The 18,774-nt window shown below is 41.0% G+C and overlaps 1 protein-coding gene across 1 annotated transcript in view; it reads left to right on the top strand.

The window, feature by feature from the left end:
- TENT2 (terminal nucleotidyltransferase 2) overlaps window positions 1-18,774 on the top strand; it is an 81,786-nt gene that overhangs the window by 40,805 nt on the left and 22,207 nt on the right. Inside the window, 1 exon segment of the mRNA XM_038403152.2 lies at window positions 17,083-17,219. Coding sequence (XP_038259080.1) covers window positions 17,083-17,219 — 137 coding nt within the window.

Below are 18,774 nucleotides of genomic sequence, written 5' to 3'. Positions count from 1 at the left end.
GTGATCACTTAAGATGAGCCATCACCAGCACCAGGGGGGGGAAAAGGAGGAAAACCTTTCATGGTGACAAGCAAGGTAGGCTATTTCCAGCAGTTAACAAGAACAATTGAGGAACAGTGGGGGGTGGGGTGGGGGGGAGAAATAACATGGGGAAAGTTTTACTTTGTGTAATGACTCATCCATTGCCAGTCTCTATTCAAGCCTAAGTTAATTGTATCCAGTTTGCAAATTAATTCCAATTCAGCAGTCTCTCGTTGGAGTCTGTTTTTGAAGTTTTTTTGTTGAAGGATAGCCACCCTCAGGTCTGTAATCGAGTGACCGGAGAGATTGAAGTGTTCTCCAACTGGTTTTTGAATGTTATAATTCTTGACGTCTGATTTGTGTCCATTTATTCTTTTATGTAGAGACTGTCCAGTTTGTCCAATGTACATGGCAGAGGGGCATTGCTGGCACATGATGGCATATATCACATTGGTGGATGCACAGGTGAACGAGCCTCTGATAGCGTGGCTGATGTGATTAGGCCCTATGATGGTGTCCCCTGAATAGATATGTGGACAGAGTTGGCAACAGGGTTTGTTGCAAGGATAGGTTCCTGGGTTAGTGGTTCTGTTGTGCGGTGTGTGGTTGTTGGTGAGTATTTGCTTCAGGTTGGGGGGCTGTCTGTAAGCAAGGACTGGCCTGTCTCCCAAGATCTGTGAGAGTGATGGCTCGTCCTTCAGGATAGGTTGTAGATCCTTGATGATGCGTTGGAGAGGTTTTAGTTGGGGGCTGAAGGTGATGGCTAGTGGCGTTCTGTTATTTTCTTTGTTGGGCCTGTCCTGTAGTGGGTGACTTCTGGGTACTCTTCTGGCTCTGTCAGTCTGTTTCTTCACTTCAGCAGGTGGGTATTGTAGTTGTAGGAATGCATGAGATCTTGAGATCTTGTAGGTGTTTGTCTCTGTCTGAGGGGTTGGAGCAAATGCGGTTGTATGGTAGAGCTTGGCTGTAGACAATGGATCGTGTGGTATGATCTGGATGAAAGCTAGAGGCACGTAGGTAGGAATAGCGGTCAGTAGGTTTCCGATATAGGGTGGTGTTTGTGACCATCGCGTATTAACACCGTAGTATCCAGGAAGTGGATCTCTTGTGTGGACTGGTCCAGGCTGAGGTTGATGGTGGGATGGAAATTGTTGAAATCCATGGTGGAATTCCTCAAGGGCTTCTTTTCCATGGGTCCAGATGATGAAGATGTCATCAATGTAGCGCAAGTAGAGTAGGGGCATTAGGAGACGAGAGCTGAGGCAGCGTTGTTCTAAGTCAGCCATAAAAATGTTGGCATACTGTGGGGCCATGTGGGAATCCATCGCAGTGCCGCTGATTTGAAGGTATACATTGTCTCCAAATGTGAAATAGTTATGGTTGAGGACAAAGTCACAAAGTTCAGCCACCAAGTTAGCCGTGACATTATCAGGGATACTATTCCTGACGGCTTGTAGTCCATCTTTGTGTGGAATGTTGATGTAGAGGGCTTCTACATCCATAGTGGCTAGGATGGTGTTTTTAGGAAGATCACCAATGGATTGTAGTTTCCTCAGGAAGTCAGTGGTGTCTCGAAGGTAGCTGGGAGTGCTGGTAACGTAGGGCCTGAGGAGGGAGTCTACATAGCCAGACAATCCTGCTGTCAGGGTGCCAATGCCTGAGATGATGGGGCGTCCAGGATTTCCAGGTTTATGGATCTTGGGTAGCAGATAGAATACCCCAGGTCAGGGTTCTAGGGGTGTGTCTGTGCGGATTTGTTCTTGTGCTTTTTCAGGGAGTTTCTTGAGCAAATGCTGTAGTTTCTTTTGGTAACTCTCAGTGGGATCAGAGGGTAATGGCTTGTAGAAAGTGGAGTTGGAGAACACTTCAATCTCTCCGGTCACTCAATTACAGACCTGAGGGTGGCTATCCTTCAACAAAAAAACTTCAAAAACAGACTCCAACAAGAGACGGCTGAATTGGAATTAATTTGCAAACTGGATACAATTAACTTAGGCTTGAATAGAGACTGGGAATGGAGCGTCATTACACAAAGTAAAACTTTTCCCATGTTGTTTCTCCCCCCACCCCACCCCCCACTGTTCCTCAATTGTTCTTGTTAACTGCTGGAAATAGCCTACCTTGCTTGTCACCATGAAAGGTTTCCCTCCCCCCCACCCCCGGGTGCTGGTGATGGCTCATCTTAAGTGATCACTCTCCTTACAGTGTGTATGATAAAATCCATTGTTTCATGTTCTCTGTGTGGGTATATAAATCTCCCCTCTGTATTTTCCACCATATGCATCCAATGAAATGAGTTGTAGCTCACGAAAGCTTATGCTCAAATAAATTTGTTAGTCTCTAAGATGCCACAAGTACTCATTTTCTTTTTGCGGATACAGACTAACACGGCTGCTACTCTGAAATCAATTAGTTGTCATTTGTACAGCATATATTTTTGAGTGTCTCCGACTCCTACAGTTGATTCCTTTTTTAAAAAAAAAAATCATTTGAATGTGTTTCTGTTATGCAGTGTTGTCATAACTGTGTTGGTTACAGGATATTAGACAGGCAAGGTGAGTAAGGTAATATCTTTTTTGGACCAGCTTCTGTTGGTGAGAGAGGAAAACTATTGAGCTTACACAGATGTGAAGAAGAGCTCTGTGTAAGGTTGAAAGCTTGTCTGTCTCACCAGTAGAAGTTGATCCAATAAAAGATATTACCTCACTCCCAGTGTTTTTCTAATGTTTATTTGAACTCTCACAAAATGCAGGTGTTCACATTGTGGACTTGCCAAAGAAGTAGAACTTTCTTAGGAAAACATATTGTGGGAAATTAATCTGTTTTAATGTGAAGGCATTGTAGATTCTTTTTAACTTCGTTCGAGTGACAGCAGTTTCACAGATAGGTACCTGTATTTGAGGTGGCATTGTAGTATTATATAGTTAATAGCCATTACATTTACTCTTTTGGAATTAATTTATGACTATATAGTACCATAAAATTTAATAATATTCTAATCAAAATCTTGTATTAAAGTAATATAATTGTTGGCTTCTACAGTATGCTAGAAAATTGCAAGTGTATTGCTGGCTCCACCTTCTCCACCAAGAATATAGTTACTTAAGTATTAAACTATTGATTTGAAAATTGTAACTCCTACATATTGGATAAACTACAAATTAGAATGAAAATGAGGAACACCTTATAAAAAAACTTCGATTCAGGATGCTCAAGTGCATTTCACATTAATGTAATCACTAAAAACTAGGGCTATCAATTAATCACAGTTTACTCAAGTGATTAACTTGAGTTAATTAACTAGATTAAAAAAAAATTGGGATTAATCAGTTTTAATCGCACTGTTAAATAATAGAATACCAATTGAAATTTATTATAAATATTTTTGGATATTTTTCTACATTTTCAAGTATATTTATTACAATTATAACAGAATATAAAGTGCACAGTGCTCACTTTTGAGTGCACTGCTTACAAATATTTGCAAAAAATAAAAATAAATAAAAAAAATAAAAAATATTTTTCAGTTCACCTCGTACAAGAACTGTAGTGCAGTCTCTTTATTGTGAAAGTGCAACTTACAAATGTAGACTTTGTTACATATCTGCACTCAAAAACAAAACAATGTCAAACTTAAAGCCTACAAGTCCATTCAGTCCTATTTCTTGTTCAGCCAGTTGCTAAGACTAACAAGTTTGTTTACATTTATAGGAGATAATGCTGCCTGCTTCTTATTTATAATGTCATCTGAAGTGAGAAGAGGTGTTCACACAGTACTGTTGTAGCCAGTGTTGCAAGGTATTTATGTACCAGATATGCTAAACATCCATATGCCCCTGCATGCTTTGGCCACCATTCCAGAGGATATGTTTTGATGCTGATGATGCTCATTCAAAAAGAAGATGTTAATTAAATTTGTGAATAAACTCCTTGGGGAGAATTGTACGTCTCCTGCTCTGCGGTTTTACCCATGTTCCGCCATATAATTTTGTGTTATGGCAGTCTCGGATGATGACCCAGCACATGTTGTTCGATTTAAGAGCACATTCACTGCAGGTTTGACAAAACGCGAAGAAGGTGCCAATGTAAGATTTCTAAAGATAGCTACAGCACTCAATCCAAAGTTTAAGAACCTTAAGTGTCTTCCAAAATCTGAGAGGGACCAGGTGTGGTGCATGCTTTCAGAAGTCTTAAAAGAGCAACACTCCAATGCAGAAACTACAGAACCCAAACCATCAAAAAAGAAAATCAACCTTCTGTTGTTGGATTTGATGCAGATGATGAAAATGAACATGCGTCGGTCTGCACTACTTTGGATCATTATTGAGTAAACCCGTCGTAAGCATGGAAGCACATCCTCTGGAATGGTGGCCGAAGCATGAAGGGGCATACAAATGTTTAGCATATCTGGCACGTAAATACCTTGCAGTGCTGGCTACAACAGTTCCTTGAGAACACGTGTTATCACTTTCAGGTGACGTTGTAAATAAGAAGCGGGCAGCATTATCTCCCATAAATGTAAACAAACCAGTTTGTCTTTGCAATTGGCTGAACAAGAAGTATTGAGTGGACTTGTAGGCTCTGAAGTTTTACATTGTTTTGTTTTTAAGTGCAGTTGTGTTTAAAAAAAAAAAAAAAATAAAAAATTACGTTTTATAAGTTACACTTTCATGATATTGAGATTGCACTACAGTACTTGTACGAGGTGAATTGAAAAATACTTTCTTTTCTTTTTACAGTGCAAATATTTGTAATAAAAATAAAAATACTGTAAACTTTGTATTCTGTGTAGTAATTGAAAATAATATATTTGAAAATGTAGAAAACATCAAATTTAAATAAACAGTATTCTATTGTTTAATAGTGCAATTAAAATGGTGATTAATCGTGATTATTTTTTTAATGTTGCAATTCTAATCACGATTAATTTTTTTAAGTTTGACAGACCTACTAAAAACAAATGTGCTAGTTATAGAAACATCAGTGTCCAAAGAAACTCACATATTACTTGGAGTCACGGGACCCACAGAACAATATATATCTCCACATTCTGATACTATTTACCAATGCAATTTGTTCCCTTTCAGTACAAATCTACACCATTCCAGTTATTCAGAATCAAATACAAAGCTTTAACTTGACCTGAAAATACTCCTAGAACTTTGAGAAATGTCTAATCTAAATTGCAGATAATAGATGAGGAAATAAGTGTTTTGAATAGGAAGTAATAAAGGCCAGATTTTCTGCTTCAGTCTAGCCCCTTTAGTGTTGTGACAGTGCAAAGGGGCTGGAGAGCAACCAGATCTGCCCACCTGTGGAATTCATTGACATGGAGGAGTTTGCAGCTAGCAGAGAGCTGACATTTGTACCTCTGAGTTTTGGAGGAATGCTGGGTCATATCATGTGTGGAGTTGTGTTCTGGTGCTTCCAGGCTGGCTGGCAGACCCTTCTGGGCCATAGTCAGATGCATAAATTGGAACAGCCCTAAAGCTGCCCCTTAAGCAACTTTAATTTGCACTGGGTCTGGCATTGTACTTGCCTCTGAATGAGGCAGCCATTAGTGGCTACTTTGTATTTCCCCCCTCCTTCCCACTGCACCCTTTGAAAAGGTATGTGAGGGAAGATACTCAAAGATGGCTAGATTCTATGCTGATAATGTCAAATTGTAAATTTTTAAAGGAAAAAAATTACATGGCCAGAGTTTCTTTGTGTGTGTTGCTTTTGAGTAACTAACTGTATTGGGTGGAGGTTTGTGTTCCTTCCAATAAGACATGTAGAATGGGAATATATATTGCTCACCAAAGGCTCTTAAGCAAAGTAAGCTGTCATGGGATAAGAGGGAAGGTCCTCTCGTGGATTGGTAACTGGTTAAAAGATAAGAAATCAAGGGTAGGAATAAATGGTCAGTTTTCAGAATTGAAAGAAGTAAATGGAGGTGTCCCCAGGGGTCTGTCTTGGGCCCGGTTCTGTTCAATACATTCATAAATGATCTGGAAAAAGGGCTAAACAGTGAGGTGACAAAATTTGCAGATTATACAAAATTGCTCAATATAGTTAAGTCCCAGGCACACTGCGAAGGGATGCTACAAAAAGATCTCTCAAAACTAGGTGACTGGGCAACAAAATGGCAGATGAAATTCAATGTTAATAAATGCAAAGTAATGCACATTGGAAAACATCATCCCAACTATACATATAAAATGATGGGATCTAAATTAACTGTTCCCACTCAAGAAAGAGATCTTGGAGTCATTGCGAATAGTTCTCTGAAAACATCCACTCAGTGTGCCGCGACAGTCAAAAAAGCGAACAGAATGTTGGGAACTATTAGAAAAGGGATAGATAATAAGACAGAAAATATCATATTGCTTATGTATAACTCTGTGGCACACCCACATCTTGAATAGTGTGTACAGATGTGCCCCATATCAAAAAAGATATATTGGAAAAGGTTCAGAAAAAGGTAACAAAAATGATTAGGGGTATGGAACAGCTGCCATATGAGGAGAGATTAATAAGACTGGGACTTTTCAGCTTGGAAAAGAGACAACTAAGGTGGGATATGATAGAGGTCTATAAAATTGTGACTGGTGTGAAGAAAGTAAATAAGGAAGTGTTATTTACTCCTTCTCATAACACAAAAACTAGGGATCACCAAATGAAATTAATAGGCATCAGGTTTAAAACAAACAAAAGGACTTATTTTTTCACACAAGGAACAGTCCACCTGTAGAACTCCTTGCCAGAAGATGTTGTGAAGGCCAAGACTATCACACGGTTCAAAAAAGAATAAGGTAAGTTCATGGAGGATAGGTCCCATCCATGGCTATTAGACAGGATGGGCAGGGATGGTGTCCCTAGCGTCTGCTTGCCAGAAGCTGGGAATGGGTGACGGGATGATCACTTGGCAATTACCTGTTCATTCCGTCTGGGGCACCTGTCATTGGCCACTATCGGCAGACAGGATACTGATCTGGCTCAGTATGGCTGTTCTTAAATATGGTTGTGAAGATAGGTTTGTATATTTGAGGAAACATTAGTGTCCAGGCCTGTAGCCAGCCAAGTAAAAGTAAGAAGGCTGTGAGAAGTTGGGGGAAGCACTAAAAAGGGTTGTAGGGTTCTTGGCTGGAACACTTTGAAGTAACAGGTGCAATTTCCTGCATTTTAGAAGACTATCAAACTCTTCAAAGCAAAAGTTCATTGGGGGCTGGGGGAAGTTTATATCTGGAATTCTTCACTACATTGAGTAAATTAGGGTCTGTTAGAATACCAGTGAATGAGTACAAAGCCTAGTAAAACAGCAATGCCTCCCTAAGCACTTCTGTGTGTGACACACACACACACACACACACACACACGGGGGGGGGGTGCTTTATATAGTGAAGAGGCCAGAACCAGCTTAGTTTAAAAAGAGAAACTGAGGGAAAGGAGCAAATTTACTTGCTCATGCATTAGAACAATGGTCTTTCCTGTCCATCTTCCATTCACAACCAGTATTCCCTAACCTCTTCCTAACGAATCATAGTTCCTAGCATTCAAATGCAAATAAAACCTGTGTGTACATTTTTTGTGTGAAGTGATATCTCTTCAGGTTTGTTTTAAAGTCAGATCCTGTTTCTCCTTTTTTATAGGCAGAATATAGTGAGGATACAGAAAGCAGAGGAGGCTATTGCTGGGAGAAGCACGTCCTCTGCTTTTGAGAGTTGGGAAGGGAAGTTTTAAAGACAAATTTTCTCTTTGCTGAGCCAGTTAAGGATGCTGTGTGGATGAGTTCAGGCATTGGTGCTACTGCTCTATAATTATTTACCTATCTTAAGTACTTGTATATCACCCTTTACCTTATTATCTATATCTCACTGTCTTTAATTTATCCCCACAACCCCTGCAAAGTAAGGAAGTACTATTATCTCCATTTGTCAGATGCAGGAACTGAAGTTCAGAGAGGCTAACTGACTTGCCCTAGATCACACAGGAAGTCTGTGGCAGAACCAGGAACTGAATCCAGGTTTCCCATGGCTCAGGCTAGGTCCCAAACCACTGGACCATCCTAGCCTGGGACACACTCCTCTCTGGTGTGCCAGTGTTACTTTAATGATTTTTCTAGGGTTCTAGTGATCACACTGCTGGAAAACTAACTTGAGCAGCCTTAACGATAAGTTAATGACTCTTGGAAGGAGAGTTCCATTTAAAACAACCCCCAAAACTTAACCCTCCCCTCTCCTCAGCCTTTTTCTTCTTTCTTCCTGCTCCTCCCCTATACCTAGTCCCATTTCTGTAGTTCTGTTTGTCCCCTGAAATCCACTTCTGTGCCCCTTCGAATCCTGCACCATCTCACACTATGCCACCTCTCTGATCTCTTCTCCTCATCTCCTGCAATCCCTGTATGTCCCCACAGTCACTTGGATTTTCTTCCCCATTAATATATGATGTTTCTTTTGGACAAGTATTTTTTCTAAGAATACAAAATTTTAGATACATCTTTCCTTTCCTCATCAGTAAGCTGTAAGTGCAAACTAGAAAGGAAACTGGAGTTATCAATAAGTATTCAGTGTAGGCTTGGTTCTCCATCCATAAAGTGGGGTTAATGGTACTTCTCTACTTTGCAGGGGTGTTGAGGATAAATATGTTACTGATTGGCCCTCAAATACATGGTGATGAGGACCATATAAGTACTGTAGATAAATGGTCCTTACCCTGAAGAGCTTCCAGTGTAAATAGGCAAGATGATGGGTGGGAGAAAAGGGACAATGATACTGCCTGTTTTACAGAAGGGGAGCTTAGGTATGGAGAGGTTAAGTGACTTGCTGAATCTTAACACATCCTTGTGAGAGCAGCAGAAATGAGGCAAGCTACACTGAAGGGCTGACTGAAGGCTGTTATGGATCAGCTGGGGCAGCAGTGCTGGGGAGCTCCTCCTCCCTTCACTGTTTCCCTGCCTGCGCTATAAATTTTGTTCTATGAAGAAGACACTTGTGTTGGCTTCCCTTAGTATAAAGTTGGCCACTGTCGGTTGGCCTTTGGCCTGACCCAGTATGGCTGTTTTTATGTAAAATTGAAACAGTTATAGTGAACAATCACTATTTTTTGAATGCTATGTTATGTTGGAGATTTAGCTATTTGGATGTGAATTTAGAAATGTGATAGCAAAGATATTTGTTAGCTAGAAGGAGATGAAGAAAAAGTGGGACTGAAAGTCTAAATTTTTAGAGAGAGACACTTTAACCTATATTCAATCCTAAGATAATAAATAGATATACTTGTAACTTTATTGAAAATTCAATTGTTGCTCTAAGTGTTGGGAACTTGTTGACACACTGTTTTCAAACATAAAGGGATATAATCCCCCCTATTACTGCAGATGTCATAGTGCAACTTTAAGTGTAGGTCAATGTCAGTGCCACCATAATTAAAGAAAATTGTATTGGTTATCCTATTAGATAACAGTAAGTATTGTACTATGGTACTGTAACGGTACCATATAATTTATGGTTTTGTTAATATTATACAAATGTGATACAGAACTTACTTGGTTGCCATATTGTTGGTTTGTAGAATTGATTGTTTATATTGGCACTCTTGTTAATAGCTCTGTGTACAAAATACTTTTTCAAGCATATTACCTGTTCAAGAGACTAAATCAAGAAATTTATCTATTTAGTCTATTACAATATTAGATCATGTATATAACTTCCAAATCATAATGTATAATAGACAATCTATATTCTAGTAAAAAAGAGTGACTAACTTCCTACAGCTTCATCTGTGCACGAATTGGTACTCTCCACCAAACCCATGGAAGAAATAGATAAGCACCACTCTGCTTTATGTGGGCACATTCCACTTTTTTGTTGCCTTCAGTGAGAAATTCACTAAAGATGGGGTGATCCTACTTAAGCTTCAGTCTGTTGGAATTCTTTATTGCACATCAGCATCACTAACTATAACTCTTGAGCTTCCTGTTGAGCCCTAAATAAAGAAAGTTTCCAAAGGGAGGGCAAGGGGATAGGTGATTTTAAAATGATAAGCTGGAGAAGTTTGTTTTTTCCCTAACATTTAGTGGCTAAACACTAGGAAAACATATTCTAGCTGTGTAGCACTCCTGTGCCTCGGAAACTTAACATTGAGCTTCGGCACTTGACTTATCAGCATCTCTGTCACAGGATTACATTCTCTAAAAATACTTTTGCAAAATATGAAGATATTTTGTTCACTGAAATTGAACCACCTGCAAAACAATGGCAATTGAAAGGAGCCATGGCCCAAAACAAAAAAAGATGATTGTTTCATCCAGTCAGTACCAAATGTTTTAGTACTTACGCAACCTAGAGGAACATTTTCCCCCCTAGAATGCAAAGAAGAAACCGAGAAGATGACAATTTGAATGCAAAATTTCAGGATCACTCCGAGCTTGTCTGTACTTTAAAACATTACACCGGCATAGCTGCACCATTGCAGTGCTTCAGCGTAGATGCTACCTACACTGATGGGAGGGATTCTGCAGTTTGTGTTGGTAATGCACCTACCTGAGAGGTGGTAGCTAGGTTGATGGAAGAATTCTTCCTCTGATTAACTTAGTTAAACCAACCTGATTTTCTAGTGTAGATCAGCCCTGAGTCTAAATCATAGTCTTTTCAAGGCTGAATAATGTATTACATCCATATTATCTTATCTGCAGCATATCTCAGAATTTAAATACTATTTAGCCTTTTGAGCCATAAATCCTTTAACATATAATTTAGGCTAAATCTTCAAGAAGGTTCTTGTAATGATTCTTTCATAGAAGTGTCCCTAAACTATGGGCCTGGCTGTGGTGCCGCCAATGTAGTCTACACCCTAGGTGCCGGAGCCTGTCCCACTGCTAGGGAACCTTGCTCCGAACCTGAGCCAGAGTCCGAGTGGTCGCTCCCCTGTAACCAAGACGGGAGTTGATTGATGGCTTTGTCCCAATCGGTACCGGTCATCCCTCCCAGAGTTGGATCTCGCTGACCTCAACTGGCATCTGGATCGGGGCCTCAGTGACCAGCAGCACTCTGCAGATCCACGACAGCGCCAGGACGGCGATCTGCATCTCGCACTTAATGAGCAGTACCAGGATGTGAAGCAGGATTGGGAACTAGAGTGGGCTTGGGGTCATGAAGATGTAGCCACATGCAGTGATGCTGCCCTGAGGGATCGGCGACAGTCCATGGAATGGTACCGTCGGTCCCTTGACCTGTCCCTGGAGCGGTACTGGTGCCACAGAGATTCCGGGTGCCGACTCCGAAACTTCTGCCGGGGGGTGTGTACCTCCAGAGGTTGGCGCCTGGTTACCAGTGAGCCGCACCTCGAGCCTCTCTGCCCTTGTCCTAAGTCCCTCCCTGGCCCCTGCCAGACCTGCTGTCTCACGATCACAGCAGACTCCTGCATCCCAACCTTGCGTCCCTCCACCTTACAGCGTGGATGTTGCCTGGCTGAACCCATATGAACGGACCAGTTCAGACTGGGTCCAGAAGGTCCTCCTCGAGAGTAGAAAGCCCTTGACTAGACAGACCTACCTGGCAAAGTGGATGAGGTTCTCCCACGGGGGGCTGAATGGGGCATCTCCCCTTTTGCATTCTTTGGTGCAGTTGATCTTGGACTGCCTGCTTCATTTAAGGAACCAGGGCCTGGCACACTCCTCTATCAGGGTGCACCTGGCGGCCATTTCAGCCTTCCATCTGCCAATCCAGGGGCAGACTGTGTTCTCCCATGACATGACAGTCAGGTTCCTTAGAGGCCTCGAGAGGCTCTTTCCTCAAGTCTGGTCCCCGGCCCCTCAGTGGGATCTCAACTTGGTTTTGTCCAGGCTCACAGGTTCCGCCCTTTGAGCCTTTGGCCTTGTGCTCCCTATCTCACCTATCATGGAAAGAGGCTTTCACTGCTGGCAGTGACATCGGTGAGGCAAGTCTCCGAGCTGTGAGCCCTGACCTCAGAACTTCCATACACTGTCTTCTGTAAGGAAAAGGTCCGGCCCCGGTCCCACCCAGCCTTCATCCCCAAGGTGGTGTCCGCTTTCCACATGAGCGAGGACTTCTTTCTTCCTGTCTTCTGCCCTAAGCCCCATGAGACTAGTGAAGCGAGTCGCTTTCACGCTTTGGACATAAGAAGAGCTCTGGTTTTCTACCTAGATCGGACAAAACCTTTCCATAAGTCAACTCAGCTTTTCATTTCTACAGGTAGGATAGGATGAAGGGCCTCCCTGTGTCCATGCAACGGATTTCTAACTGGATTACCTCTTCCATCGGACACGCTACGGGTTAGTGGGAGTCCCTCTGCCACCAATTGTCTGAGCCCACTCGACTAGAGCACAGGCATCCTTGTCCTGGATCGGAATATGTGCCAGGAAGGCCGCCATCTGTAAAGCCATGACATGGTCCTCGGTACACACATTCCCGACCCAGTAGGCCATCACACAGCATGCCAGGGATGATGCTGGGTTTGGCAGAGCTGTATTGCAAACTACAAGTCCGTGAACTCCTTACCTGCCTCCAGGGGTACTGCTGGAAGTCACCTAAGTTGAATGGACATGAGCAATCACTTGAAGAATAAAAGACAGTTACCTTTTCCCATAACTGGTGTTCTTCAAGATGTGTTGCTCATGTTCATTCCACAACCCTCCCTGCTTCCCCACTGTTGGAGTTTCTGGCGAGAAGGAACTGAGGGTGGAGGGGGCGGGCAGTGCCACTCCAGGGAGCTCTAGAGCCGGTCCCCTATTGATAGTGCTGAGGGGAAAACTTCTGGAACCGGTGCATGTGGCGAACACACACATACCTAAGTTGAATGGACATGAGCAATATATCTCGAAGAACAGTCGGAAAAAGGTAACTGTCTTTTTAGCTGCCTAATATTCACATAAGGAATGTTTTGTTAAAACCTGTCAGAAGGAAAATTATTTAATTACAAAGGGAGAAGTGGGAGGAAAGAATTATTGCACATGCATGTTACTTTTCATGATATAAATTCATGACCTGCAAAAGCACACTCTAGTTTCAGCTATCTTATACATTTATATAAAAGCTTTGAAGTAGTCCTTACTCTCCATTGCTCTAATGTCAGTGAAACAGCTTTGTTTTAGTTGTGGGAGCTACCACCCTTGAACATTTGTTACCTTTTCAGTCAATGCATAAAGCTGGAATAATGTATTTCAGCCCTAAAGAAATTGCAAGCTCACACCATTTATCTGTTTAAAGAGTGGTATTTTGCCTGATTTAACTTTGTCAAGTGGTGATCAGCAGCCCTTGGAGTTCCTGGAAAACCTTATGGAGATGTTGGAGTATCCTCAAAGTTCTTAAACGTTTTCCTGGCAGTAATGTCAAATACATGATATGCAATTTGTTTTTGTTTTTTTTGGAGGAATGAGGATGGATTGATGTTAAATTTGTTTGATTTAAATCACTATTTAAATCAGCAAGTGGAAAATCATGTTAACCATTTGTACTTTTTAGTTATTTTCCAAATGAAAATTTCATTCTCATTGGTATAACCATTAAAACATGATTACTTGATTTATTTACAGCTAAATGCAGCTTTTAGACTAGATTTGGTAGTACTTCTTGCTAAAACGGAAGAGCACACTATAACTATACACATTTATTTAAGCAATTATATAGCTAGTTTACCATACATTTATTCAACAACTAAGGCAAGATTTTTCACTGCACAACAAAATACTGGCATTTGGTGAAAAAAAATAAATAGCAGTATTCACATTATTAAGACTGAAAATAGATAATACAATACATGATACATTGTGTCGTATTTATAAAGCTTGACCTCCAAATTTAGTTGTTTTTCTGCTATTTTTTTAGAAAAGCAGTCTTACCTTATTAGTTAAAATATATTATGATTCGTTAGTTCAACATACCTTTTATTTAGATGATACTAGATTACGATAAAAAGATAAGTTGTCATGAATTCAAATTAAATTTCAAACAGGCTTATTTTTAAAAAAGCATATAAATTTTAAAAACCTGATTTCAGTTTTCAAAAAATTATTTTGAAAAAATTATTCACTGTGACAAGCGGAAATTAGAAAACAACGCTTCAGTTTCAGAAAGTTTAAGAATTGTTCTTATCGTCTGAGAATAGTGGCTGGCATTTTTGGATCTTTTGAATGTGGTGCATTTCCAGCTTGTCACAGGAGGAGTCTTTTTCATATTTGCAATGCTGGTGCTTGCGTGATTGCTGGTAAGGAGTAAATTTAGTGAAGAAGCAGGCACAATAGATGTACGTAAAATTCCATCAATTACCTAAATGTTATAATAATCATATGTCTATATTATGAGTAAATACTATGAACTGCTGAAAGGTTTCCTAAATACATGTCGTCTTAAGCTTTGGTTACCAACTTTAAAAAACATTTCTAGTGATAATGGTATTTGATATTTTTTCATCCTTCCTTTTAATTTTTTTTTCCCCCTATATGTATGTTTGTGCTTTCTTCTTGGCTAAAATATTTACCCTAGTGATGCATGATGTTGACTGATGGTGTTACTATAACCGTTTATTGGCAGTAGATTACTTTTCATGGCAATCTGGATAGTCTTTGTTTTAGCTCCATAAATAAAAACTAGGGACTGTCATATCTTTAAATATTGGTCAAGTTTCGTTAATTTAGATTAATGCCTGTATTTTTTCCATGGTCAGGTTCCGATCTAAGTGTGAGCTAGTAATTGTACTAATGAAAATAGCTCATTTATTAATCTATAAAATAAATGGGGCAATACTCCCTTAGCCTAATTCCTTACCAGCTCAGTATGACGGCCTCAGTGCAGACTAGTGGATTTTTCTTGAAGTTGGAAAGGTCTTGGTCTTTTGTACGAATACAAAAAAGCCCTTGATAAATCCCATATTCCATTTCAGAAGTGTCTAGTAATAGCATGTAAATGTAGAAGCAGTAAATGTCTACAATTCCAACTTCATTATGTTCACCTTTTTATGTATTCTTAGAGGGCAGCAGCCCCAGTTGTCAACCTGTGTGTGTGTGAGGAGGGGAAAATATCTTAAAGCCCTTGTTACTATATGCTGTGGCTCTTTTGTTCACACCCACAGCAAACTGTAGGGATAGCTTCCACTCAGGTATTACGTTTCTGGTGAAACGTATGTTAAAACAGTATGGAATGCTGCAGGATCTTTAGATGTTTACTGAGTGCCTGTTGATAGAGAATGTGACCTTATTCATACAGTAACTCCTCACTTAACATCCTCCTGCTTAACATTGTTTCGAAGTTGTCGCTGCTCCATTAGGGAATATGCTTATTTAAAGTTGTGCAGTGCTCCCCTATAATGTTGTTTGGCTGCCTGCTCTGTCCACTGCTTGTAAGAGTCTGTGGAAGAGCAGCGACTTTACAAGGGAGCATTGCACAAGTTCCTCTTCTCCACCTCCTCCCCACCTTCCCAGTGCTTCCCCCGCTGCCAAATAGCTGTTTGGAGGTGCTTAGGACTTTTTGGGAGTGGGGGAAGAGTGGGGATGCGGTGTACTCCGGGGAGGTGGTGAGTGGGGTGGGAAGAAGCGGGCCTGGAGCAGAGCAGGGACAGGAAGAAGTGGGCCTGGAGCATCCCCCGGCAAAGTCAGCACCTGTTCTTCTGGGGGAAGCTGCCATTGCTGCTGCGCAAGGTGCTTCCTAGTGTCCTTGTCTGCAGCAGGCTGTGCCTGTGTGGAGTGAGCCAGGGGCACCTCCTAACCACAGTACTGTACTGTACAGTATATAATGTCTTTTGTCTGCCCAAAAGAAATTTCCTTGGAACTAACCCTCCACATTTACATTAAATCTTATGGGGAAAACTGGATTTGTTTAACATCATTTCACTTAGTTACATTTTTCAGGAACATAACTACAATGTTAAGTGAGGAGTTACTGCTAAACTTGAGAGACGCTTTCTGTACAATTTCAGTTTTATTTTCTGAAAGCTTAGCAGGCACAGTGAGATGAATAACAAACAGAATAATAAATAACTGACCCTGAAGAGGTTCCTTCAGTTTTTTGCTAATTTCTTCTCTTGCAAGCTTCAAGATTGCTTTCAGAAGTCTGTTAATTTCTGTACATTTCCTTTTTAATACTAATAGTATTACTTTTTAAAGTTGCAATTCAAGAACTAGAATCTTTTCATACGTGCCCTCTTATTACAGGGATTTCAAACTTTTGCATTAGCTAGGAATACAAGGATGAGTTACATTCCCTCTTCTTATGATTCCTTCTGCCATGCCTTCATATTTTGGGGTGAACTTGCAAGATATGGTGCTGTATAAGTTTCTCTTAAACATAATAATAATGAAGATAAATACCTGACGTGTATGCAAAATGGCAAGATTGGCAGTTTGCTGCTATTTTAACATGTCCATCTTATGTTTAGGAAAGTTAAATTGTTTAAAAAAAAATTAAACAAAAGGGAAAATTTAAATAAGTTATTTAGTTTTGAGTGAAGAACTTTCTGAATTGGTAAAGGCAACTCTTCTTGTGGTCAGCCTCCAATATTTCTGGTGGAAAAACAGAAGTGCCATAGATTATATAGTCAGGTATATGTTGGTTGTTAAATGATTTTTAATGTTTTCACTTAACTTGATTAACTACAGTCTTTGAAATCATTGTATAAGAAGATGCAAGGTCACATAGGAGCCAGGGGTTTGATATATTGGTTTAAAACTAACTATGAAATAAGTTTCCCCTCTCTTACAGACTTTGTCATAGTGGGTATGCAAATAAAAATTCAATTTTGAGATTTTTATGATGTGACAGTTCTTAGGCAGCTTCATGAAGGGAAAGGGAGCACAGGAAATAACATGACTGACTGTTCCCATGCAGGGGATGATTAATTCTCGTTGAGGTCAGTGGAGTTACTTGTATGCAACAGAGGAGTAGGAGGAACAATAGGGCCCTTCACTGGTAAATAGAAACTGGGCCATGCACACTTACAGCACTTGCTAAATAAATGATGGGCAACTTTCTGCTGTGTATGTCTGACCTTGAAAGCACCTAGATTAAGTGTAGTCTTGCAGCATGTACTTTACGAAAGGCTATATTCTCTATTCTTTTATTTTGACAGGAATCTTTTAATCCTACTATGCAGCTGCACCTTGTACATCAAGCTCCACGCAGCGTTCCTCCTTACCTCTCCAAAAATGGATCGACTCTTGGAGACTTATTAGTGGGCTTCTTCAAATACTATGCCACAGAATTTGAGTAAGTGATAAACTTCTACCTGTGTTTAGCATCTTGCAATAAGTGAAAATGCTGCATGTTTGGACGTAGCTTGCTAACATTTTAAGACTGATCAGCAGAGAGAGAGGAATGGTTTGGAGACAGGATGGGGGTGATGAAGAGCCAGGAGAGAAATAAATGAAAAGGGACACATGACAGCACTTGGATGTGCCTGTGTAAGTTTGGCACTGAGATGTGCCTATGGTTGTTTAATAAACTACCTTAGTTTAATCTGCAAAATAGTCTGTCAAAAATCAAATAGCTCTATTGTCCTAAAGCCAGCTATTTGTTAGTGTGTGTTATTTTAGACTGACACTTCCCTCTCCAAAGAGATTCAGAGTTTCTGGATGCAACTGAAGGTATTGATTTTTACCTGAAGTAGGTTTGGGTCCTGGTTACTTCAGTGGCTTCTTCCCTCGTTGTTTCATAGTTTCACCTTCTATTAACTGAGGTGCTTGACCTAACAGCCCCCTGTTTGACCCAAACAGTTTAGGTCAAAACAAACACCTTGAATTTTTACCTGGAAATCAACTGCTGTTCAGCGCAGATCAGAGTACATTTGACATGATCTGCAGTTCTTCTTTGAGTGCTTGCTCATGTCATTTCCAATTAGGTATGTGTGCGTTGTGTGCACAGTAGCCAGAAGGTTTTTCCCCTAGTGGTATCTGTCAGTTGGTTCAGGCGCCCTGTGGAGTTGCGCCTCCATGGCACTGTATATAGGGTCCTGCTGACCCGCCGTCACTTCAGTTCCTTCTTACCGCCTGTGACAGTTAGCCGGAAGGCTAGTTTCTCTTGCTTCGGCAAGCCGCCTCTCTAGTGGTCTTCAGACTGTTCTCTGTAAATAGTTAAATCAGTTAGTTAGTAGTTGTAGTTAGTTTAGTCATTGTATAGTTAGAATTCCAGTAAGGAATTATTCTGGGGATTACCTGCCATTTTCCCTACCCTTCTCCCCCCGCTCCTTCCCCGGCACCGGGGTATGCCTCAGTCCCTGGGGTTTAAACCCAGTGCAGCTTGTAACAAGCCTATGCCCAGGAGCGACCCTCACACTTCCTGCTTGAAGAGTCTGAGGCAATTGCATAAGAAGCACTGTTTGCAACATCTGCAAAGAGACCAGTGATTAAAAATCCTTCTGATGGAGGCTGCTCTCCAACTCCACTCGGAGCCAAGTTTGGCCAAGCCAATGTTAGCACCTCTACATCAGTGCACAGTGCCCTGGCATTGACATGGGAGACTTTGGCACTGAGAAAGGACTCTAATAGAGATGCTCTGCACCGGCAGTGCTCTCTGCAGAGGGGCTCTGCACATGGTAAAGCAAGGCCAGGAACAAGAGTCCGTCCTGATTAGAGCCTCGTCTTCGGCATTGCCAGATGAAGCAGTGGCTCAAACCTCCACGGCTCCTGTACTCAAGGACAGTAGGGTCCACTAACAGCTCCTGAAGAGGGTGGCCCAGAAATATGGGTCTCCAGGTCGAGGAGATCTGAGTCCTTAGACCCCCCATGGTAGATATCCTGGCCCCCGGTGACTCTTAGAGTTGCCC

This window comes from Dermochelys coriacea, chromosome 5 (assembly GCF_009764565.3).
Source record: "Dermochelys coriacea isolate rDerCor1 chromosome 5, rDerCor1.pri.v4, whole genome shotgun sequence".
Taxonomy (NCBI): Eukaryota; Metazoa; Chordata; order Testudines; family Dermochelyidae; genus Dermochelys; species Dermochelys coriacea.
This window is presented reverse-complemented; position numbering and strand designations above follow the sequence as displayed.